The sequence below is a fragment of the Athene cunicularia genome (assembly GCF_003259725.1).
Source record: "Athene cunicularia isolate RWA chromosome Z unlocalized genomic scaffold, athCun1 chrZ_part1, whole genome shotgun sequence".
In the NCBI taxonomy this organism is placed as follows: domain Eukaryota; kingdom Metazoa; phylum Chordata; class Aves; order Strigiformes; family Strigidae; genus Athene; species Athene cunicularia.
The window spans coordinates 26,217,311-26,242,984 of NW_020799142.1; the positions used below are offsets into that span (position 1 = coordinate 26,217,311).

The 25,674-nt window shown below is 53.4% G+C and overlaps 1 protein-coding gene across 9 annotated transcripts in view; it reads right to left on the minus strand.

Moving 5' to 3' along the window:
- Positions 1-9,369: 9,369 nt before the first annotated feature.
- The window catches only part of CNTFR (ciliary neurotrophic factor receptor), a 197,828-nt gene continuing 181,523 nt past the window's right edge, over positions 9,370-25,674 (minus strand). For all 9 annotated transcript variants that reach the window (XM_026865928.1, XM_026865933.1, XM_026865934.1 and 6 more), the window contains 4 exons: positions 24,830-24,993; positions 13,348-13,528; positions 11,363-11,507; positions 9,370-10,487 (listed from right to left, as the gene is read on the minus strand). In XM_026865928.1, the coding sequence (XP_026721729.1) occupies position 10,487; positions 11,363-11,507; positions 13,348-13,528; positions 24,830-24,993 (491 nt within the window). In that variant the 3' untranslated portion in view covers positions 9,370-10,486. The remainder of the gene's footprint in view (positions 10,488-11,362; positions 11,508-13,347; positions 13,529-24,829; positions 24,994-25,674) is intronic.

The window sequence follows — 25,674 nt, forward strand, 5'->3', positions numbered from 1 at the left end:
AACTTTGCTTCTTCCCATCCCTCTTCTGTCTCTGATTTATTGTGGGGGATTAGTTCAAGATGGGACTGAGAAGTCTGAAATGGTCCTAAGTAGGAGGACAGGTTCATTCTGCTGCCTGCCTCAGGTAGCCATTGTCTGCTGGGGTGACTTTGCCCAAGGGCAGAGTTCCCATTTGCTTTTTGGGGTAACACACCATGGGCTGTGAACATCATCTTTCCCTCATTTGCAGACCCAAACACTGTTGATGCCAAAACAGGTCAGCCTTCCCGTCCTGTCTCACCCTGCTGCATAGTTCACAGCAGACACCTTCTCCTGGTCTTGTCCATAAATCCCTGGCTCCTTGCGAGGAGAGAGTAGACTCCTAGCAAGGCCTGGTCATCTTCTGCAGACCACAGTGTTCTTGAGGACTTTATGTTTTTTATGTTCTTTATGACCCTCATCAAGACTTGATGATCCTGGATTTGACAGTCCTGGACTTGACTTCATGCATCTTGGTGCACTGGGACAGCCCTGCATTGGTGTTGCTGCTACCGACCGCCAGATTTTGGGGACATTCGCCACAGTATGGTGTGTCTGGGGACTGCTGGCTGCCTATCCAGATGTCACGCAAAGGGGGACACTTTGGAGACAGGTCATCGTCTGCTGGGATGGAGTTGGCTGGCTGAGCAGAGGTGGCTGGAGGAGCTACCTGCTTGTGCTACACTGAGACCTCATCCATAACAATCCCTTCTGCAGTGTGAAGACCAAGCGAGACGGCACTCGATGGCCAATTCTGGCAGCCAAAACTAGCTCCTTCTTGCTCTTCTGCTTCATTGGCTTTCTCACCCCTGTGCTGTACAACTTTCAGCCACTGATATGCCAGGAGAAAATCTTCTCTAACTGTTCCTGACTTCAGACTGGTGCCAGGTAAACAGCATGGAAATTAGTGGAGACAAGTAAATAATTTGTAAACAATAATTTATTTATTACCTTCCCCTCCTTTCCCTCTGCAAGCAGATTGCACGATGCCTCAGAAGCACTCACAATTTGGAGTGAGTACTCTTGTGAGGCATTTCCCACTCCCTATGAATAACTTATGAACAGATCAGAGTGAATATTAAAGGCCTGAAAATACAGAGGCTTGGGCTGCTGAGCTGAGTAAGTACTGCTTCAGCTCCTCAGACAGACGAGCTATCTAACAAAACAGCATGAAGTGGATTCACCATGCTGTAATTAAAGGGTGCGCACATTTGTTAGTCAATGGGTTGCCCGTCAGGTAGGGTAGGTAGTGTGCAGCAAGGGGATGGCATGCCTGAGGGATGCAGCAGGTCTGTGAATGTGATTTGGACACCAAGTATTAGCATTTTCTTTTAGGGGTGATTCATGCTATACCGTGCTCCTACCGAGCTGTTCATGGGAGGCAAACACAACCCAGCCAGCTGGACTGGGTTGATGCTGGAAGTTCACAGAGGAGCTTTCTGGATAGCCTATCACATCTATAAATTACCTGAGTGTTGGTAGAAGGCACGCACAGAGGGTTTAAGACCCAAACCCGCTGAGAGCAGGAAGATGCACTGACTTCAAAGAGTCCAAACCCAGGCTTGCATTTGGCTTCAACCAGGTGCTCTGTGCTGGGCATTTATCCACCTTCAAGCTCAGCCGCCTGCTTTGTGTTATTTTTTTTTTTTTTTTTAAAGATGATTATAATTCACTCAGAGAAAGACTCCCAACCCCCTGCTTGGCTCCTGCGGCAAGGATTCAGATCAGCGCTACATGAAAGGGATCAAGAAGGCTATGGGCTGAAATCCCTGTTGCTCTTGCAGAGTTCCCTGCCAGCCCTGTGTACAATGCTCCCCACGTCCCAGCCCCAGCAGGACCTGGGGTGGTACTTGCAGGGTTGTGGGCTGTGTCTGATCCTGGGTGACTTTCCCAGTACAGGTCTCAACTGTTTCTCAGTGTTGGAGGAAAGGCAGGAGCTCCCACTGTTGGGGATGGGATCAGCACTCTGTCCTGAGGCACTTGGCAGTTTCTTTCATGCCACTTGGCTGAGATGACAGGAGGAAGAGGGACTAGATGATGTCTTCAGACCCTGTCCCCTTCATTATAGTGGCTAGGAGGTCCTTGGTAGGACTTAGACGAAGGGTGAATGTGAGTCACACAGTTACAGATCTGGGTACCCAAACACTTGTAGTACCCAGGGGATGCCAGCTGTCACCCACTGTCCCCCAGAATGCCATGAGTCTCCTCTGGGCATCCTGAGGCACATCTACTTGAATGGTGTAGGTCTTTCTGTGCCCCTGAGCATCGCTGTGGTAGGCTGCATGCAGGCAGCCCTGCCAAGATCAACCCCAAGGCAATGCAGCGGACTCTGGAGCAGACAAAGGGGACTGTTCCCACCACGGGGATGGACCCAAAGCAGCACACAGCTTGAGGCCAGCCCCAGCATCTCCCTGCCAGATCCCCTATGCATCTGTAGTCCCTTCCCCTCTCCGGCAGCCCTGTGCACCTGCACTCCAAGGCAGAGTGGGATTTATCCTGCCCCAGACACTCAGTACAAGGGGTCAGCCCTCATAAACTTCACCGGCACCGGAGCCCAGGCCAGCTGCCTCGCTTGCGCCCGCAGGGACGGCCTCCACATCCCGGGCACATTTTGCTATCGGTCCCTGGGGCCATTCTCTGGGCCAGCACACATCCTGGTGGGTCCAGGGCATGATGTGGTGGTAGCATGGTGGGGATGGGGCTGAGTGACTCCAGCCCCTGGATCCCCTCCCCACACCAAGCACTTTGGGTAACCCCTGGTCCGTGGGAGGCGGCGTGACATCATTCTGGTCCTCCAGCAAACCCCTCCAGCTGTCTGGAGCCAGCACAGATTGTGGGACGTGTCTGGTGACTGACGGAGCCTCAAATCCATGTTTATGTGAGATGATATTGAGAGTTTTAATTTTTTTATGAGCGAGGGGTTGTGGGGAGGAGGAGACTCCCAGGGCAGCTTGGAGGGGAGGCGGCGGTGCGTGCATGTGCGTGTGTGAGACACATTTCGTCCCGCTGACCCCCAGCTGCAGGAGTCCTGCACAGATGAAAACAGCACCCCGTCACCTCTGAGCGGCAGGGACCAGCTGGGGAGGAGGTTGGATAATGCCTGCTAGCAGCCTGCCTGGATCAGGGATGCAGCAACAGGGCTCGGATTTGGCTTTCTTGACAAAATCTTCTGCTCAGCCCCTCCTGCACATCACCAAAGTCCCCTCCAGTTCCTGCCTGCAGGATTGCTCCAGGCTCAGCCCCTTCCTCAGTAGTTGAGTCCCCAGAAAGCTCTGTTGAGCTGGTCTCCTTGTTCCTCAAAGGAAAGTCTACTGAAAGGAGTGTCTGAGCATGACTTCTCCAGCATCCAGGGCCTGCTGTGGCCACTTTCAAACACCATCAGTCCTCCTGGAGAAGCATTTAGTGCATGTTGGTGGTTTCCACAGAGGTACCCTCTCTGCAGATTACTATGACCTGGTTTAATCCCTGCTAACTTTAGGTCCTAGTCCTTCATAAAACCTCATCACCATGTCATTGAGGAGGAGGTCAGAGTCAGCAATGCCTTTCATCTGGCCAGAAAATTGCCCATTCCAGTGCCAGGCAAGAGCAAGATGAGCGAGAAAGTGAGCCAAGGTGAAGCTCAGATGCCTGCTGCCAAGTACCCTGTGTTGTGTGGGATCCTGCTTGGAAAGGACTTGGAGCAACTGCTTGGCCAGTGGCTGAGCCAGGGCTACCTTGACACCAGGTGACTTTCAGAGGTAAAGGACATACCCATGGGGAGCTGGAGCCATGTGTCATTAATGTGCCATGGCCAAGGCTGCAGGGTGGCCACCAAGGTCACACACTGCCCTTCTTGACTGTGGGATGGAGACCTCCAGGTGGTGCCTGTCTCTTTCAACAGGAAGATCCCGTCCCTGCTTCCCGCAGACAGTGGGGATGGAACAACCTCTCCCCGAACTGACTGGAGTGTCTGCGCGCAATGACTCTCACCCGGAAAGGAGGGGGGTGGGGGCGAGGCCTCTTTGTAACCCAATCTCGTCTGCATGGGCCCCTTTGTTGTTATTACATTTATTTATTGATCCCCCTTGGGAAAACCTTAGCGGTGCTGGACTTGCCGGGGCTTTATTAATGGGGGTGGGGGGTGAGGGAAGGGGAGGGGGGCCGAACAGAATGCTCGGACCATCTGTTCCCACCAAAGGGATGGAGCAACAATAGCCATGTTTATAAAACTCCTCTGCAACTCATTGTGTTTGCGAAAGGAGAGCTTCCACATCAAAGGCTGTTTCCGCTCCCGCTGCTCAGGGGCCCCTCCATCTTCTAACATCCTGCAAAGATCACCTCGTCTTGGTCCCCTCCTCCTCCCACAGCCCTGGATGCATGGTGAGGCAGTAGTGGCATCACCCCCAGAGAGACCAGCATGGCTGGGGGCAACTCAGCTGAAGGAAGCATGCATCAGCCTGCTCATGTCTGACAGTTCAGCAGGACTTTCGAGGCTGAAATTTCTCCTGGAAGCAATAAAACATTACCATAAGGCACTGGATGGAGTTTGTCAGACACTGGTGATGGGAACACCAACATGCCCAGTGCTGGAGACCTGTCCCCATGCTGGTTTCATTCAGTCTACTGGAACAGCAGTGTTTGTGAAGCCACTTTGGTTTTGCTCAAATTTCAGATGTGGAAGAAAAACAAAAAACAAGGAAGAGAGTGGGGTCTGGCCACGTCAAAGCTGGCTGATGGGGTCTTTCATAATGAAACAACTGTGTTTGGCTTTGCTCTAGGCTTGTATTAGATTATCTGTTACAATCAGACATGAAATAAAGACCATTAAATAGCAATGAAATATTTTGACTGAACCAATATGTTGGGTTTTCTTCCCAAACTGATCTTTATGGACAAGATGAGGGTTTAGTTCTGGTTTGGATCAAAGCTGAACACCTTCTTGGGGACTTGGAGTTGTCAGCCGTCTCCTGGCCACAACCCAGCCTTGCGGCTGGGGGACAAACTGCTCTGGGGTGAGTCTGCAGGCTGGAGGTTTGGGACATGTCCAGGCTGTCACACATTCCCAGCGTGACCCTGCATAATGGCATGTCACCTCCTGGGACTGCAGCTCCTTCCCTGTTTTGCTGGTGCTTTATGGCAGCAATTGTCTCCATGGGGAGACAGATCAGTGATTCTGCTGAGGTTTGTGCCCCCCAGGTGTGAGGAAAACCTCCCTTAGAGATGTGGGATAGTCCCAGCCCAGCCTTGGACACAACTAAGACCTCTGGAAGATGCTGCCACCTGCAGGAGGGCAATTTGTCACCCATAGGAAAGTCTCCTCTCTGCGCCATCTGGTTGCGCAAGGACTTGCAGGACGGGCACCCTGACAGAGGGCTGGTGGATGAACAGGGACAGGCTGTCTCACACCTTTGAACCACCCCTTCCACCCTGGAAGGGGGAAACCTTCCCAGAGACTATATGACGCCTTCTTGGAAAGCAGTCCAGTTCCCTGTTGGCTGTGTCCCCTTGGCCTGTCCTCCTCCAGACTGCTGGAGGAGACCTGAGTACGGTTTCTAATCACTCCTGGCAGCGTGTAGGAAGCACGCTGATCTCTCCCAGCGCTTAGCAGCTTCCCTGGGAACTGTGCAGGGAAGGAGAAGAAGAACCCAGACTTCTGGGAGACACTTTCATTTCATGCCTAAGCCACTACACTGGTGCTCAGCCACACGGCTCCATTAAGTCCCCTTCTGGCTGTCTTCTTTACATCAATCACCCTGTCTCTGTGAGCAGCCCAGACACCGGATCCGGGTTATAAATAAGACAATCAATCAGTGATGCTATTAGATAAACACAGTGGCAGAAGCCAAATTAATGCTTGGCTTTTTCTTGAAAGGGAGGAAAAAAAGAGTCAATTGCTTATTAGGGGACCCTGTTGTGGTCTGGTATCTGTGCTGCAGCTGAGCTGGGTGGGCTGCGCTCGGCTGCCATGTCTGCATGCAGGGAGGTTTGGGATGCTGTGAGCAGATGGTCAGTGTGGGTCACCCTGTCCAGAGCAGGCAGAGGCAGGGGCAGGTGAGGTGGGCGGGGAGGTCACAGCACTGGAGAGGGGATGGGGAGCTGGGAAAGCAATGGCAGGTGCTGATTAGCCAGCCATAGCACTACTGGAGGGTGAGGAGGTGTCAGAGCTGGTCTGGTGGGGCGGGAGGGCGTCAGGCTGCAGGCAGAGGGGCATGGGCATCAAGGACACAGTGCCAGAGCAGAGGCCGAGGCTTTTAGGAGGAGCATGAGGAATAGGAAAGTCAGAGTCTTTGAGGCTCCTTAAACAAGAGACGTCCTCTTCTGGAGAGGCATCAAGTCCTGATCTGGAGCCAACAAGGAAAAAGATGATCCAAGGCTGTCCTTTGTTGTCTCCTGTGGCCATCTGTCACCTCTTGCTACTACAAGCCTCTGCCTACAACATTGTGGGAATGTCTCAAGCTGTTGTTAGCCCCAGGGACCCCAACTCCAGCTTTGTCTGATTCCCTATATGGTGGTGGCTGAATCGCTCAAAACTCCTCGTCTCATTCCTGCACCACTGGTAGTAGGCAGGAGCCGTTCCTCATGGTGGGACCTTCATGTCTGAGCCATCTGTCCTGCCACTGAGGAAGAAAGTTCTGGGAGGAAGGTTATAACCTGCTAAGGGCATCCAGTGCTACATTTCTGAACAGGAGACATACGCTTTTTCTGAACTGATACCATGTGGTTTGAGGTAGGGTCTTGTATTTTGCAGGCACCATTACAGGTTGAAGACTGCAGGAGTCAGGGCTCCTCCAAGTCAGGCGGACTCTGTTTACATCCTTGCAGATGCCGCTCTTCATGACCTCACCCTGGGGAGCACCTTCCCACCAGCTCCTGCTGCTCTTGCCTCCACCTCTCACCTCTCCTTGTTGTTGTGATGGAGGAGGACATTTGCCCCTTGGGGACCAGGTCCACCCTTGTGCAAATAAGCAGCAGTTCTCCTCTGCCAGCTGGCTCGATGGGTCCCATCTAGCATTTCCACCCAGCTCGGCAGGATGGTCATGTGCTTGGGTCTGGCTGTGCAGCTATCAGTGTGCTTTCTCAGCAGCCGAGCCTGCCTCACCTGCTTTCTCTCACCTGGGACTGTCTAATGTTCTGCGACCGTCAAAAAACACAGCACCATGCCTACTGCTCCTCCTTTCCCACCAAAGCATGGTGCCCCATGAAAGCCCAATGTCTCACCTCTGTCAGCCCAATTTGTGATAAATAAGCTGTTTGTTATCACCTGGGGGCTTCAGGCTGCTGTGAGGCTGGTGTGGGAGCAGAGAACTTCTACAACTATTGGGTTGGAGAGCTCTCTGCTGGCACCAGCCGCAGGGAAGGATGCAGGAGGTGCAGTGATTCGGGCCTGCTCCACTGTTGAGCCCATCGCTCAAGCAAGGGGGCTTACTGCTTTCTACGAGGCCTCACGGCCAGGAAATAACTCCTGCTTTCCAGCCGCACTTCTGATCCCTCCTTGCAGAGCCTAGGGAGCTCAGTGCAAGGCTGCTCTCGCATCAGCAACAGCCGAAAACAACACCTAAGGTGGGATTTACTGCCACATATGTGCTGGGAAGATGCAGGGACCCGTTGCGCCCTGCTGATGTATTGGATTTCAGGTTATGTGATGCACAGGTCTCTCTGAGCACTGTAATTCCCTCTTTCTTCCTGTATGGATTTATACTGCTAAGTGGATGGATTTTCTGCTTGGCAGGGATGCTCCCCTGGGACCTTCCCCAGTTTGAAACATCTCCGCACATCTGTATGTAATATTGCTGGGGCACTACACGAGTGGGCTTTTATGACACCCCTAGCTTTATGGACTGCCTCTTAATCTGGCCAGGCACTGTGGAGGGGCTGACAAACGGCATCCCGGAGTAATCGGCAGGCTGCATGCCAACTCCAGGTGCTGGAGGGTGCCCGGGGCTGTGTGTGAAAGCCACTATCGGATGGCTTCTCATACAGCTCCCCTGGTTCCTGAAACAGCTTGAGAGGGACAGGCTTCTTCTGCTTAATAACCTGAGACAGCATGCCTCTGGACAAGCCATGGAGATCCTGGGTGGACATCAAGGCAATCCGTCTGTCTGGGATGCGTCCCCCAAGCAAGGGCTGGGCCTGACATTTTCATCTCTGCTAAGAGCTGTCCCTTCCCCCTGACCCAAAGAGCCATCTGCTATGGTAGATTACCCTGGCTTTTAGCACTGTGAATCCATAATCAGTGCATAATTAATTACCAGATGTTTTTAACACTAATGAAACATTAATAAATGACGGAGGCATGTTGTCTGGTAATGGAACATTAACCAGTGAACCAAGCCAGTGCTGCTGCCAGCACTGCTGAGCCGAAGGCAGGGCTGCATGGGACTGAGCTCTCCTGTAATAAAGCCCCAGTATGGTTAAAATCACAGCAAGTGCTTGGAAGGAGTTAGTGACTGGCTTGGTGCTGCCTTCAGGCTTTGTAGAGCTAGGGCTGTGACTCCTTCACATCCTCCCTCCCTCTCTCCCTCCCTCCCTCCCTCCCTCCCGGCAATTTGCTTAAACAATTGAACTTTTTCGCCCTGGGATGAACTGCAGCTCAATGACATCTCTGCTCCAGTTGGTGCTCACAAGCCAGGCACATGGGGAGAGGCCAGACCCCGACACAGCATGATTTGATGTACCCATTGCCCCTGCACCAGGTCCCTGTGAGCCTTGCCCTGATGGAAGTTTAATTCAGAGCATCTGGGCCAGTAACATTTTCCTAACATGAAATTATTAATCAGACAAGGAAAATGCATTAATTGGGACTACGTGCCACCTCCAGCCTCTGGGCTGCAGTGGGGTTCAGGCAGGTCTCCATCCTCCTGCCTGCTGAGAGGTGTTAAGGTGCAGCCAGAGCCTGGGGACACATGGGATCCCCCAGGGCATGTGAATGGGGACTCGAGGCACATTCCCATCACAGCATGGTTGCCACACAGGGTGGTGACAACCATCCCCTTTATATCACCAGGGGTTTCCAGGGGTGGGCATCCTCCTTGCACCTTCTCAGGATGTCCTGAAGGCCAGTTTTGGGGTCCCCTCAAGCCCCTGGGGAGATGATGTTATGGCTTCAACTGGGGCAGGCTCCAGAGTGTCGGTGTCCCGCTCACTGCCATCCCCAGGTCCTCCCCATCATAGCCAGCACCACATGTGGGAGCAGGCAGCTGAACCCACCCACTCCAGCCAGAGGGGAAATAATACCCAGAGCTGCAGCCATCATGAAATGATTGTTTAATGAAGACCGTCTCTCCTGGTGCGTGTGTGTGTGTGTGTGTGTGTGTGTGCGCGCGCGTGTGTGTGCATTGTCTCGGTGTGAGCTTTTTTTTTATCCCCTCTATATTTTTTTTTGATTTTTTTTTTTATATATATACATCTATAAAAAATTCAAATACAGCATGTCAACAGTGGGAATACTAGGACGTACGGTATTAAATACTGCGCTTGGGTCCAGGCAGGGGCAAGAGGAGGTGTCTTTACAAAACAGGGTTTGGGGCAGGATGGGGAGGAGAGCAGAGCAGGCACAGGGACAGCCAGGGACAGCGGGGGACAGCAGGGGACAGGTCTGCAGGGCTCCAGCTCTAAAGGCAACAGCAGAGCTATTCTGCTTCTGTTGGAGAATGAGACAAAGACGTCAACGGGGGTGATTCCCTGTATCCAACGTGGTTAAAAGTTTAGGGGTGATGTGGGGATGGGGTTAGGGGTGGCGAAGGCTCCTGCAGGGTGCTGCGGGGGTGGGGGGGAGCTGAAGAAACAGCTCTCCCAGGTGCTCAGCAAGGGGCAGGAGGGTTTTATTGGTGTTTCATTTCCTTTTTTTTTTTTTTTCCATTAAAACCCTGCCAGCTCCTTGCTCTCCACCACACTTGTGAAAGTCACCGGTTTTTCTCTCTATCATCCCCTCAGATGAGACCAACACCCCCCACCCGTGCACCCCTCAAGCTTCACCACATGGTCAAGAGCTTGGGGGAGCGAGTCCGGTCCTTGGGGAACCCCCTTCTGCCATAAGGGGGTACACAGCTGGGAGCATCATTCCCCTCACCACCCCCCCCATTTTCATATCCCCTTTTCTCAGTGCACCGTCACGCTCCCTGTCACCTGGGGGGGCAGCGGGGCGGCGGGCACGTCTTTGGCGTGGGGGGGGTTAGCTGTATGAGGGGGGTCCTCAGCTGTGACATGGTGCCCAGGCTCGCTTCGCCTTGCTGGGGAAAGGGGGACAGGGATGGGGGGGACAAGTGCGTCTCCTCGCTCCGGGCTGGGAGAGGATTTTGTGGCTCCCCAGGGGACGGCAGCGGCTCTGTCCTCCTCCGAAGCGATGGCGAGAAGCGTGATACGTCCTCAACGTGTGCAAAATCGAAGAGATAAGAGACTCAACCCGGGAAGGGGGTGGCGGGATGGTGACGGCGGCGGTGGGCGGTGAGAAGGCGTCTGCGCTGGGCTGCGATGGATGGACAGATGGGGATCTGCGAGCAGGGAGGAGAGGGGTCACCAGTCCTGCTCAGCCATGCCCAGACACCGAGGGGACACACTGAAGCAAAATTTGGCCTTTTTCCACGGGGAAATTCACCCCTTTCCAGAACCCAGGTGCCCAAACCCATCACTTCCACCTCCTCCTCCCAGGATTGGACACTGGCCATCCACCCCTGGCTCCCATTGCCACCACTAATGTCACATGTGGACATGACACAGCAAAGGAGCAAAGGACCCCGCACCCATGGGAGCTGCCTTGTGATAGCTCTTCCTTGGTCACCGAAGGACAAGTGACACAGTCTTTATCCCCAAAAAGTGACACACCTGGCTGCTGCCAGGATCAATCCCATAGTCTTCATGCAGTGTGGGTACAGTGAAAGGGTGTGGGGGGGACCCATGAGACAGCAGCCTGGGTCTGGAGTGGAACGGGGCATTTTGGGGCTCTCCAGCCTGCCAAACCAAGGACTTTTTTGAGATGCATCTTTGATTTTTCTGATTTTGGACAATTCTTCTTCTACCACTACACAAAGGCCTTAGATTTCCTCATGATTTGCCTTTTAAAAAACCAGAGGGCTCCTGAGAACAAGGCATCAAAGACCGACCCCTTTGCAGGTTTTGCAGAAAATGTTTAAAAAGCCGTTTTTGAGATCTCCACCAAAACACCCAATCTGGAAAAGCAGCCAGATTTGGTGCATTTACAAAAAACTGCAAGAAAACTCCAAATGGCTCATTCTTAATGCCCTCTACCCACAGCCTGGTTGGAGCATCCCCTTCCCAACCACACTGGAGCCTCTGGGGTCCCTATATCCCTGCCCTTTCCCAGCACCCACTTCCCATCTCTTATGCCCCCAGTTTGCGAGATACTCACTAAATAAAGAGGACACCATAGGCAGCCAAGACCAGTCCAGCTGTCCAACACACTGCCACGGCCCCACTGCCCACCACGGCCCCCTTGTCGCAGATCTTGGTGGTGGGGGGCGGCATGAAAGAGGAGGTGCTAGCGCTTGTTGTCTCTGCAGGGAGGGAGAGTGGATGGCAAGGGGAGCTGGGGTGCCCCGGGATGCATCCTGTAGGGGCAGCCCCACTCCCCAAGTGGTGGAGACATGGCACCATACTGTCCCCAAATTGTTCCTCTCACTGCCATGCCACGTTAGGGCTGAGCTGAGGGGCTGGGATGATGAGCCATGGGATTGTGTGGTCCATGAGACTTTCCCTGCTCTGACACTGAGACTTAGTGCTCAGAGATCCTTGCACCACGAGGCAGAGCTGGGCATCTCTCCCAGTCCCAATCCTGCCCAGCTGGGCTGCTCTGTCAATCACCTCTGTGGGAATTTTGGCTAAGAAGTCATGATGACATGGCCACAAGTGCTCAGCAGAGAGCATCCCCTGTTCACAGGCAACATCCCAGACATGGCTGTGGATGCTGGGCTGGCTCACAGGGCTTGCCCTCCTCTGTACAGGACCAGATGGGTTGTCTGCCCTGTGGAGGGCTGCAGGTTTGCAGCAAGGTCTTGGATAGGCAGTCAGGCTAAGGCAGTTTTGGTCACATCCAGAGGGTCCCAGAGTATCCCCCCATCAGACAGTCTGGGGAGACGGTTGCTGGGGATGCTAGGGGCCAGAGCAGGTCTGTTGTGGCATCTTTCAACTCCACTGAGGTGTCACGGTGAGGGTCAGCCTGGACCCAGTGTGTTCCGCATCAGTCTTGCATGGCTGCAGCCTGATGCATGCACAGGGACATGTGTGCGAGGGACATGCATGTGCCTGCACAGGGAGCAGGCAGGTGCCGTTGGTAGTGGTATTTGCATTTAGCACGACGCAGCTGGGTATAGAAGCAAACCCAAAACCCTGACACCAGGACTGCTGCAGGGTGTGCCTGCACTCCTTGAGGGAGCTCATCCCCCTGAGGATGAGGGGCTGCAATTCCCTACTGCTGCCTGAACTATAGAACACCCAGAATAGGTGCTCTACTGGGTGCTGTTTCTGTAAGGTGGGCATTGTCTCTGTGTAGGGGGCACCTCCACCTGCTGGCAGTGGGGTCTGCATCTACCGCATCCCCATGCAGGGACCATCACCAGGGCCTACAGAGCTTTGTCATGGCTCTGGCAGAGCACGGCTTGCACCCATGTGCTGGGGTCTGCACACAGAGCTGGTCTTGGAGGGTGTGGGCACTGAGCAACCCCCCCTCCCCACATGCACATCTGGTCAGCTCACATGCACGGCCCCAGCTAGAAGCCTGGTCACTGCCTGTTTGCCTGCCTGCTTGTCTGAACAACAGTGCTTCCCCCCGCCTCACTGCCAGTGCCAGTCAGGGGAACCAGCACAGTCTGCTCTAGCCTTTCTGGGAAACACAGGGCTGACAACGCTCATTTGGACACAGTCCCAGCTCTTTCATAGAAACAGAGGCTTGTTAACTTCGTGGCTTTTATTTTGAATTGGCATCACTCCGAGCCATTGTGTGGGGTCAGAGGTGTGGAGGGGGTAGGACTGGAGAGGGAGGGCTGGAGTGGGGCAGAGCTCCACGGAAGAAAAATAATAATGATAATAATAATAATTGTCATCAACATCATCATCCCTGAGCTTTGTTGTCACACCCCAAGCATCCTGGCAAGGAGGATGCTGGAGGCAGGCAAGCTGAGTCAGCACCCTTGGGCCACAGTTGCATCTGCTGCCAGGGCCACAGGTGGGGGAAAAGTGTAGGGTGAAGGGCTGCATCCCCCCCTTCAGGGTGGGAGGATCTTCTCTGCTGGGATTGAAACTTGTACAGAGCTGGACAGGGGGGACCCTCAGCCAGAACTCCTGGGTTCCTCCCCTGCTGTGGGCACAGCTTGTCTGTACTGGGAGGGGGGCTCTCACCTGTGACCTGGGCCTCCGTGGTGAGATGCTTGGGCTCCTCCGTCCAGGGGGTGGCATGGACAGCCACGCTCCAATCACTCCACGTTCCAATGTCATTGTCTTTGGCCGCCACCTGGATGATGTACTCCTTGCCAGCATAGGCATCCGTGATGGTGTGTGATGTCCCATCTGACAGCTCAACCTGAGGGCAGCAGCGGGGAGGGGAGGGTGGTCAGAGGAAGCCCCGGCACTGGGAGGTGTAAGATGGTCAGCGTGGTTAGCTCAGCTAGAGGATGATAACAAGACTTTTGCAGGACTTTGGGAAGTGCTACGGGGTTTGGGGCAGAGTCATGAGCCCAGGACAGGATGCAGGGGGAGGATGTTTCAGCTGCAGCTAAGCCAAAGGTCTGGTGAATCCCCGTTCTGATCTCAAACTGATGGTGCCGGAGTGGAGCAGCTTCCTCTAGAGGTCACCAGAAACTAGCAGATGTGCGGGCAGGCTCTGCTCAGACATGTTAGGGTGGCTGTCTGGGAGCTGAAAATCCAGGGCAGCAGCTGGGGTGTGTGCACACTTTCTGGGCATCACTGCCAGTGCTGGGAGGAGACTTCCCCCACCAGCACACCTCTGTCTACCCTGATTCTCTGCCTGCCGGTGTCCCACTGGCTTGGCTTGCATCCCTCTGGCTGGGCCCTTGAACAAGGATCAAGCTGTGTCCAGCTGTCTTTCCTAGAAAAATTCCCTCTGTCCTTTTGTCACTGGTGTCTGGGCCACAGGAGATCCTGCCATCCTTCTGAGGATGTGGCTGCTGGTGCAATGGTTTAACCCCAGACTGTGTCCACAGCTCCCAGGGATCTCTGATCCACTTGAAGCTTAGCTTGAGCGCAGTGAGATGCAGGTTCTAAGCAGAAACACACCCCCATTGCACAGCCACCAGTGAGCAAACACACCTGTGTGATAGAGGAAGAGGGCTCAGTACCCTGCTGACCTTCTAGGGATGGAGCCAGGCTTGGCCTCAGGGTCCTGATGGCAAGGAGGGGACTAGGGCAGGAGCACTGCACCCTCCACCCAGTCTTGAAGGCTGAGGACCAACACACTGCTAGCTTCATTCTCCCCCTTGCACTGCCTGTGCATGACACAGGGGGGACGTGGGGCATCCCTTGTCCTTCCCCTGTGCCCTGGCTGACACAAACCACCTTGTTTCCAGACACATGTTGATAATAAAAATGCTGGGGGGATGAGGGATGGTGTGGGCCTGACACAGCCCATCTGTGAGCACTGGTGCTCAGCCAGGGGCTCATGCTCAAGCAGAGCAAGTGACATTTCACAGGTGGGGGGAACTTCATGGTACAACCTGCATGGAGCCCTCCACACCTCCCCAACCACCCTGGAGGTCAGGCTCAGGATTCTACTGCCCTGGGGAGCACCAAAACAGGAGTTTTATTAAGAACTCAGTTCAACAAAAGGAGCAAGACGCAGCCGAAAGCTTCTGTCTGGTCCTTGATCACATGCTGAAGCCCAATGAGAGAGAAGCTACACTGTTGGGGTGCCCAGGGGTACCTGGGCCAATGCACCTGCAGGTTGAGAATGCCCTAGCACTGTGGCTTTATGCGTGCAGGATGGTGTGCACACCAGGGATGTATGCGATGGCCTGGGCAGGGGCTGGTGTGGTTAATTTCACCCTATTGCCTGCAAGGGTACCTGAAAAGCAGGAACCCACCTTGAGAAAGACCCAGCCTTTTCCCAGTCTCCCCAGTACAGCATGTGTAACACCCCAGCACAAATTTAATTCCTTTGTCATGCAAACTGCAACCCCCTCCACAGCTTTTAGAGCCTCTCTGGGACATCCCTACATCTCCCCTAGGGAGGGGGGGAAATTTTGCTTTCTTGCTCCAGGTGACAGCCTTTCCTTCCCTACTCCCTCCCAGGGCTGCATCCAGCCTGCTGCCTCGCACAGAGGAGCCCTTGGGCTCTGTGCTCCCAGCTGCTCGTGCTGCCCAGCCTGAGCCCACAGGAGCCCCACATCTAGAGCACATCTGGAGGCAGGTCCAGCCGGTCCAGTCCCCCCACCAGCCGTCAGGGAGCAAAGGGCCTCCTGCTGCCCGCAAAGTGTGAAGCTGCTACCAAACCTCAGGAGGGGAGCAGCATAGAGAAAGGTGTGCGTGCATCTCATCGCTGCAGATTTTGGGGCTGGATGGGGGGAGGCTGACTCTTGCCTCTCTTTGCACCATGCAAATGGGGTACCAGTGGTTTCACTGCAGGACTTGTGCCAAGCTGAGATGTGCCTAAAACTTAAGCCACCGTTAGCCAAAGCACTGTGACAGCTGGTGCCTGAATCTGTCCCTACAATCCAGGAGACACCTTCCTAGCCTGTGTCTCACCATTGGGTCTGACCCCTTGGCACATGGGCAGCTACCCAGGGTGCCCTCTAAGGGGGTCCAAGGTCAGATCCTGGCTGGAGCCTGGTATGGGGGGCAGATGAGCCCAGTGACCCTGGTGGGCTCTGAGCAGGGTCTCCCTGAGTTTTCAGCACACCAGAGAGTCTGAGAGCCCAGTCCTGGAGTGACAGGTGCTGCATCTTGTCTAGATAACAGGGTCAGGCTTAGAGCAGTCCTGTATAGCACCTCGCAGGTCCTCAACACAGTCTATACCAGGGGGGTGGCTGCTCCCATCTTGGGGCTGAGCATAGCCCATTCTGCAGGAAAAGGGATTTGGACCATTCCACTTATGGGATAGGTGAAAACTTAAATCCTTGCAGTCTGGGCAGAAGGGAGTATGGGGAAAAGAAGATGAGGAGGATGCCAGTTTCTCCTGCAGGACACAGCTGTGCATCCTCCAACCTGTTGAGGGTTTGGGTTTTGACTGAGACCCATCCCACCAACTCCACCAAACTCCAGCCCTCCTCAGCCCAGGACCAAAGCCCAAGCTAGATCAGGGTCCTCAGAGGTGACAGGCTGTTTTCATTAATTCCTAATGACAATTAAATTAAATGAAACATCACTGTGTGAGCTGCCAGCCTCCTGTAAAGCCTGTTTCTTCCAGCTTGGCCTGTACTGTGCTGGGGGTGCCTCGGAAGCAGGGAACAAGCACAGGGCTTGGGAAGATCCAGGCTGTGGGGGGGTCTCTATAGGTCTTTCAGCCTTCTCTGAGCCCCCCTGGTTGATCCCTGCAGCAGTAAGGCTGCAGGCAGACCAGCCCCACTGTGGTCCTGCTGGTCCAACCAGGCTGCTGCTCCATCCGGAGCATTTTCTCCATCCCAAAGAGCCCTCCCAGCTGACTGCTTTCCCTTGGGAGCAATTTCTGCCTCCCTCCAGTCACAGTCAGCCTGTAGCTCAGTGTTTGCAGATGGGGTGTTGCAGGCACAATGAGGTTGAGGCTATGTCTTGACTTGGAGGCATATTCCCCAGGACCCAGGCTGGAGGATGTGGAGGACCTTCCTTGTAGGACCTGGGAGGATACTGCTCTAAGTTCCTCTTTAGACAGCAGACAAAAAGAGAAGGCATAGAAGACAGTATCTATCTCTCCCCACACATAAGTCATCTGCCTGCATGAAGGACTTCTGAGCTGGGCAGCTGGGGGACACATCCAACATTTGCCATGGTGGGTGAGAAAATCCCTGGGTGGGTGCCCATGGCTCAGCACAGAAGCACAGCAGCAGATGGGAAAGCACATGGGACCGGGTCCAACTGGACACAGGCAGGGAGAGCCAGGGAGAGGGGGGGACACTGGGGAGGTCATGGAGGGACGGATGGACACACAGCATCAAAGGCAGAGGGAGAAATTCCTTAATCCGCGTCCCCACCACACAGAGACAAAAGTTGGAGGAAGGCTGCGCATGGTAATTTTTTTGGCCGGGGGGGGGGGTCTGCATGTCACTGCCTGCCTTTGTGCACCTGCCAAAAGTCACTCTGGCTGGCTGTGAAGCGCTGCCCAGATTAATGAGGGATCAGTAGCCAGTGCAATGCAGAGCTATTAGCATTAAAAAAAAAAAAAAGAGAAAGAGAGAGAGAGAAAAATGAAAAAAAGCCCTTGAACCCAGTAATTCAGCTGACAGCTTGCAGAGAACAGTGTGGGCTGGGATCCCATTCCCTGCCATGGCCACATACCCCCATCAACCTGCTTGGAGAGATAATGGGGCTACCAAGGACAGCCAGTGCCCACCCACAGCTCCAGACATTAGGATGAGCCCAGGGGCTGGTGCCACATTTATGGGATGGGGACACACACTCCAGGAAGGTGGAGGGGATTTCCCAGTGCTCGGCTTTCTTCCTGTCTGTGTTGGTCCCCCCTACACATGTTCTGCGAGCCTGGGAACATCTACACGAGCCACCCACCCCCTTCACCCCAACAAGGGACATCCATGTGTGCCCTTGTCCCAGTCCCTGCCTGCAAACTTGTGGCAGTGCCTTGCAGCGCTTGGCACAGCAGGAGTTAAGGAAGGCATGCATACCCCCCTCCAGACTCCCGCTACCCCCAGCCCACCCTGCCAGGCTGCCCCAGCAGTAAAAAAGGTCACTGTGCTCTGTTACCACCCGGGCTCTGCTCCTGGTCCAGTGTGACCAGGTAGCAATTACTTGTGAACGGGATGAGGCACAGGCAGGTCTGAAGCCCAGATGGCCTTTGGAAGGGGATGGGGGGAAAGAAAACCCCAATTCTCCCTGCCCCAGCAGCTGGGCTGGAGGTGGGTGTGTGTTGGAAGGAGGCGGAGGGGGAGAAGGGGAGATCAGATGCCTCCTTCTCTGCATCCCACATGAAAATGTGTTTGCTGGCTCCCCTGGGGCGGCCGTGGTTCTGCTTTCCATTCCTTGACACCTCCTGCTCCCCAGCGTGGCTCCTGGTGTGGGAAGGGGGGATTTGCTGCCAGGGAGCTGACTGGGGACTAGCACCCCTCTGTCCCATGCCAGGGATACACTGCCCCTGTGCATGCCAGGACAGAGAATACGTGCCTGTACCAGATGTTGTGTTGAGCATGGATGAGCCTTCCTTCCCCAAAATAAAAGGAGCACCCTGGCTGTTGTAGGGTGAAGGTGATCTGCTTACACAGCCAGTGCCACCCACAGTGAGCAGGGGCTTGTGAAAGGAAACCCCTCATAAGCACTCAGCCTGGGTCCACCGTGCATCTTGCATCCTCGCAGCCTCTTCCACCTCGGGATGCTCCCTGGTTATCCTAGATAATGAGGGAAATGGGATATGGGAGGGGGACGGGGCACCCCAGTGGGCTCAATTTCACAGACGCTTTTCCCTACAACAAGTGGCCAGGATCCCACGTGCCCTGGGGAACAGGCTAAACCAAAAGCAGGAATAACCCCCAAGCAAGCTACCCTGCCGCTGGGAAGTGCAGGAGGGTCACTGCAAAAAACCAGTGCAGCCCACGAAAAGATATTGCGAAGTGGAAAAGAAATCTTTTGCTTTTCCCCTTTCAAATACATGTCTGGAGAGCAAAGAGGTCTGACATTCATTACCTCCTCCTCCTGCAGCACCACAGGAATCAGTTGGGCTAACACCAGACAAAACTTTCTGCCCAAACTCTGGAATAACTAAAAGGTTGGGAAAAGTGAATGACAGGCCCTCCTCTCCCTTATTCTCTGCCAGCCAGGTCGTGGAGGGGCCCAGCAGGGTCTGAGCTGTGGTCCCTGCTGTCACCACTGCTCCCCGCAAAGGCTGCTGTGCTGCTGCTGCACATAGCTCAGCCCTGCTGCCGGTCTGGGAGGACAAGTTATCACAGGGCTCCTCCGCAGCCTGGGTTGTGTCACACCAGATGCAGCTGAACGGCTCCCTTCTGGCTTAAAATAAAGAGCATCTTTGAAAGCGGAGCTATAAGCTCGTTAATAATGAGACTCTCTCTCTGAATGCACTGTCCCTCCTGCCAAGTGACAACTGGCAGAGATCGCTTTCGCTTATGGCTGCAGGGAGGATGGCATCGGAGATGCTCAGGGTGCTCAGCACCAGCTCTAACTCTGCCTGGCACTGGCATCTGCTGCCTGCAGATGCATTTACCATGCTGATGCAGGGGGCTGAGGGTGAAAGCAGATGGGCGCAGCTTTGCATGGGCATCGCGGGGCATGGTCTGTGTGTGGGGAGGGAAAGCTAAGCTTGCTGGTGCCATCCTACCTGCGTGCAGCTGTGCAAGCATGCAGGTGAGCGTATGCACATGGGTGCATGCATGAGTGCTCTGCTGCTCAGTGGCACCTTTACAGCTGCCTTTGGAGGCCCAATCCTGCCGGGAGCTCAGTGCTTTTAGGTCACTAGCAGTTCTCAAGGGGACTGAGAGCATGCAGACAGTGCCAGCCAAAGGTCCTGAGCCCAGCTCCATCCCTGGAAAAGTGATTTCTGAGCATTTCCCACCTCTATCCTCCAAGGCACCCTCTGCTCCAGCCCTGTCCCATGTCAAGCTGTGAGCAACACTATTACAGCCTCAACATTTTGCTCCCACCAATTAGTTCGTTCTCTTGTTTTATTTTGGGGGGTGTGTGGGGGGGTGTGTTGTTGGGTTGTTGGTTGGTTTTTTTTTTCCCCTTTTTAATCACTGACTTTGCAGCTGGGAGGGGAAGGGAGAGAAGTGCCGCAATAAAAGCTACCAGGCGTGAAGCTGTAACCCAGCTCTCTCAGGGTGACCTCCCTGCCAAGGTTGCCTTGCAAAGAGGGGGAGCGCCGGCAAAGCGGCAGAGGCACAGGGGGATGCAAATGGGTGCGAAGAAGCACGCCCGCTGCAAAGTGACATTGCTGCCGCACCGGTGGGGACGCAGCTGCGGCAGACAGTGGCACTAATTACCTTCCCCAGCTCCATCCCTCCTCCTTGCCCGTTGCAGGCAGGATATGCATTAGCACACACTTTCAGGTTATTTCAGGCTGCCCAAGGCAGGAACTTCCAGAGACAGCCTGTGAGATTCACCTGTTTGACTGAAAAATGTTGCTTTGCCTTGGGAGATGAGCCTGAGCCCACCCTGGCAGCCACCCCCAATACATGAGTGACAGTGGCCAGCCCAGAGGACCATGTCCTCCTCACACCAACGAACCCAACTACTAAATATTTGGCAATACCTACAAACCACCGTTCCTGTCGTCAAATTCCCATATCAGAGCTGCCCAGCAGCAGAGTTGGCACAGATGTCTGCACTGGGGGCTCTGTGGCCCCAGCTCTTAAAATCCTGGGATAGTGGGAGCACTTCTGCTTGCCTTTCCAAAGAAGAATGTTTCTATCCTTTACAAATGCTCACAGACATGGCTCTAATGCTTCCAAAACAGAAGAGGAAGGAGAGAACCCAACCACATTATTAGCTTTAAATATCTCATGACCTTTTACTGCAAATCTCAAGATCTGAGGCACAGCCCGCCTCACGGTTCGTTAACATTTCATGTTGTCAACGCAGCCAATGGGTTCAATTAGACTTTGCGACGGCATCTGCAAATTGCTGGCAACCTACCAGAGGAAATCCTCCCTCAGTCTGGCCACCAGCTCTGATGCTGCTAAGAAATACCTTCTGAGCCTCACCATGTTCCTGGTACATGCACCGAGCTGGTCAGTGCTCAGTGCATGGAATCTCTCCCCCAAAAATGGGAAAAGGGGAGACCCTGCTCCAGCAAATGCTACATGGTGGGAGCAAATTGGGTGCAAGACCCTGGGCTCCCCAAAGATGCTCAGGATGGTGCCTGGCCACCCGCCTGCATCTAGGGGTGAGCGTGCAGATGTGCTTGCAGGGAGATCGCATGTGTGAGTGTGGCGATCGCTGCTGTTGCGAGTTAACTGAAGGAGCCTGTAAAACCAGAAACAGGCTATTAGCAATCCATTAGGAAAGGGTATCCAGTTCCAGCCTAGGTAAGCCATTAGAGGAACATCTGAGAGCATTAGGAGAGCTCACTTGGGGCCAGGATGGGGCTATAAAACAGAAGAGGAAACCACACTAATCTGGCTTGAATTACAAACTTAAAAGCAGAAGAAAAATAAAGGATACCCTAAACATTTAATGTTTTATATTTAGGAGACAGAAGGGGAGATTCTGCCAAAAGGACAGAATAAAAAAACCTGTTTAGGCTACAAATATCCCATCTCTCTTCTGGCAGCAGAGAAACCACCAGCCCCTCTTCCAAAAAGGGAGGAGCGTGACTTTAAAGTTGCTTGAGTTTCAGAGTGAGCTCAGCGCTGGTAGGGCAGAGGGGAGTTGGTGGCCACCTGATGTGACATGATGTGACACTGCTGCATCCTGAACAGCCTGGAAATGCCTGTACCCAGGTTCAAGGGAGCTGCTGCAAGGCAGCATGATGGTTCAGGAAGCATCCAGCAGACACCATGCCACATGCTCACGTGGAAACTCATCTTCATCATCTCCCCACAATAATAATTCCCAGAGCAAGTCATCATAATTCCCAGAGTGAACTGCAACGTGAGAGTGTTAAGTGGCCTGAGTGGAAATGCACTGCTGAGCAGGGGAAAGGGAGTGCAAGTGGCACACTGGTGCCCCCCCCGGCTCCGGGTCAGCCCCAAATATTGCTTGATATGGAAGATGCATGGGCCAAGCATTGCCTGGCTCTCTCCTGGGAGTAACTGCATTTATGGCTAGCTCACGCAGCGGTGGTCTCGATAAGATCCACCGCTCCCGCCACGGATGGCTTCATCTTCTGGTGCCAAGCACTGGCATTATTAAAATCCTGAAAGGAAGAGCCTGGGAGAAAGCAGATGCTGATTGAATCAGACCCTACGGTATTCGACAGCTCAACATCCATCTGATCCTATTAGTGCTCATTCGGTCTTGCCTGCTGAGGTGCTGTGCATAGATCAGACCCTGCAAAGATAACAGGAGGTGGAGGGGAAAAAGGGAACCTGCTTATTCTGCCAAGAAATGCCACATATGAGCAGGGTCTGCATGGATATTCCTGACTCTGGGCAGTCTCCAGTGCTCCCTTGTGAGTCTGCTCCTGCAGGGATACTGGGCTTCCCATAGGGCTGCCAAGGGAGTGGCAGGAGATGCTTAAAACCCACAGCTGGTGCATGGGTAGGTTGCCACGAGGAGGCAGGGATGGGGCTCAGTGTGGGGACCATAGGCACAGAGGGATGTGCCCAGCTCCTCCTGGCTCTGCTGGAGACTTCTCTCCCTGCCAGGATCCCAAGCTGCCCTGTTGTCAGCAAGCATGTTGTGTGTAAATGGCAGCAGTGACAGCAAGAGCCAAGACCAGGGGCAGCTTGTAGCAGAAGACCTTCACCCTGGCAAGAATTAAGACACCCCCATGCAAGTGTGCATGCGTGACCACTGCATCCTTTCTCAGGGCACTTGTGCTTTCAAGGAGGGACTCACTGCCACCACTGTAGGATGAGCTAGATGGTTGGGCTAGGCTTGACCCTACCAAACCATGTCTTCCCCTTTCCTGGCTGGATCTGGGGGAATGGGGAGACCCACCAGGATGCCAACAAGCAACAGGTCAAGTAAAGCAGAGCTCAGAGTGGCTTGGGCATGCTCCCAGCATGCTGGAATCGGTGGGGTTAATTTTTGGATGTATTTGCAGGGTGCTGGGCAGGGCTAAGCAGGCTGAGTGTGCCAAGGGGGTCTGGGGTTGGAGCAGCTCCAGTTGCTGCAGTGCTGCCATCCCCTGGTGTTTGGGAGCTGATTGAATTAGGCTTCGCAAATAATTCATCTGATGAATAGTGGCAGTTTTCCTCAAATCATCCACAAATCAGATTTTTCATTACCCAGCCAGCAGAGCAGGAGAGTCACAAAACAAGGCTGGTACCTCACTCGCTGAATGCTTGCACTTGCTCACCGAGCAAATTATTCCCCAAACACACTCCTCCATCAGCCAGTGACAGAGGACATGTCTCTTGCAAGGGGATATTGATTAAAAGCGGTACCCAGGACTGCTGTGCCCTCCCAGGATGCCATGAGATGAGTGCTTCACAGCCCTGCTTGCACCCACAATGAGGGCTGGTACCTCAAGCTCTCTCCACAGTTCAGGGTATATTTAAATAGGAGAAATCAAGTTTTTACAGCCCTAGAACTGCTTTTTCCAGACAGGGTGACCCTGCCGCTAATGCTGCTAACACCTCCGTGTAATTCCCACCATCGCTGTCTTCCTGAGAGCACTGATGGAGAGGCCACACCATCCCCTTGGAGGCCTTGTGGTGAGGGGACTGGCACAGCTTGACCCCATGAGTATGATGCCTAATACCCAGTGATGGAGAGACCTCACACCACAAGTAGGTCGAGGTGGGAGGCAGCTCACTAGCTCTTCCACCATTTCTGGGTGCAGACCCCTGCATTTGCAGGATGCTTGTCTGGATCAGGCTATAGGAGGGTGAAAACATAATCTTCTTCCACAAGTTTCATACCTTGAAAAATCTGACACTGTATTTAGTATTTCCCATTAATTCTTCCCCTTTATTCACAGCTTCTATAATTTGAACATTTCTCCCCCAAGTGAAAAAAATATTATCTACAGCAATCTAATATTCAAAGTCCATCTCTGCTTTCTTACCCCTTGGAATGCTTTGTGAATGCTCTCCTGATCCCAGGAGGGAAGTGAAGGGCAAAGAGACAAGCAAGAAGACCCTCTCCCACCTTTCTCAGATTTTCAAAGCCATCATCAAATCTGAAACATGACCTGCAGTGCTGCCTCGTCAAAAAACCCAACCAACACAAAAAGTTGCCGAGACATCATCTTGCAGAGACATGGGCAAAGCCTCCCAACCCCTCTCTAAGCCACTTCCCTCCCCAGGAAGACTGGGGCTGCAGAAAACCTTGCCTGGCTCCATGATGCAGGTGAGCTCCTCGGGAACCTGGTGCTTCCTCCCATTTGGCATTTATTTTGGGACAAAGTGCTTTATTAAGCAAAGCACCTAACTGGCTTTTGACTGGCCCAGCTTGGCAAGAGGGGATGCTGGATGAGCCATGCCAGCATAGCAGCACCTCTCCTCGAGCAGCAGATTGCTTTCCCTCACAATCTGAGGATGCAAGTAGCACACAGAGGGGAAAAAAAAAAAAAAAAAAAAAAAAAAGCTAACAAATGAAATCTGTCCTCCGGGCTGCCAAGGATTTCACTGACTTTTTTTTTTTTTAAAGAAACAAGAAATAAAAGTAAGAAATATGATAACATCATGGCAATTGCTCCATGCCTGTGCTCTGAGTTACGGTGAGCAGTATTTTATCTTCAGTTCAAAATCTAAATGTGGCAGAGGCGCATTTAAATGTGGTGACATTTATACTTTAAATGCCTTTTACATCTCGTTGGCAGGTTTTATATAGAACATATGTATGGAAAGTAGATAGGGGCTGTGGATGAAAATGCGAAGCAGGGAGAGCCTGCAGAGCCATTTGTAGGCAGAATGTGAGTTAAAAGAAAGATGGAGAGGAAGAGAGAAGGGAGGAGAGACAGAGAAGGAGAGGAAAATGGTCTGGGTTGCCTGGGCAGTGAATAGACATTTTTTTTGGTCTTTGATCACTTGTTCCCAATGCAACTTGATCCCAGCCACCAGCCCCCACCACTCCCTCCCGTCCCGGCCAGCTCAGCATCACTTACATGTTGCCACTGGTCCAGGATGAGAGGCCGGTACCGCAAGAAGAACTTGAGCGGGAAAGACTCAGGGTCGGGCCAGGATGAGGGGTTTTGCCATGATACCTCCAGCCTCCGAGGATTATTGGGCACGGGTTTGGCCACCACACTCTCTGGAGGATCCGGCTTTACTGGAAGACAACAGGGTGGCTGGTAAAGTTTTGCACATGGCATGCTTTCGTACACCCCTTGTCATAGCTGGCTGGGCTTTCCAGGAGGAGCAGCCAAGACAAGAACATACTTTTCCCAAACTAATTAGATGCAAATCACCTTCTCTTGTCTAGGTCAGTGGTATGGCAGTTCTGGCTCAAACTAACCACCATCAAAGAGGTGCCAGTGCAGAGACTCACAGAAACATCCTGGCCAGGGCAGAGACCATCCCTTCCTCCTCAGGGCTATTTGGGTCAGGGCAAGGAGCCCACCATGCCCAAATCCTGCACTTTCCTCATACCTCCTGATTTCTGGGAGTCTGACTGCTATTCAAACACACTTACCTTTCAGTAACGTGGCAGATTTTGGTCCTTGGGTATAGGGCTGGGGTTTTCGGGACTCAAGAGTGTTGGCACATCATATTTTCCAAGGGCAAAGGATTGCCATAGTCACCTTCTACCCCAGGTCCCTCTCTCTCAGCCCTGCTCTGCTTTTGGGATACAGATATATTTTTACTACCTGACGAGTATTTCGAGTGAATATTAATTGGGTGTGAGCTATGCAATGTGCTTTGAAGCTGCAGCTACTTTTAGAGTGCTGGGAGCAAATCACAGACAGGATGTGATGAATGGCATTGCCTGTTGCAGAGCAAGCCTTGCTCC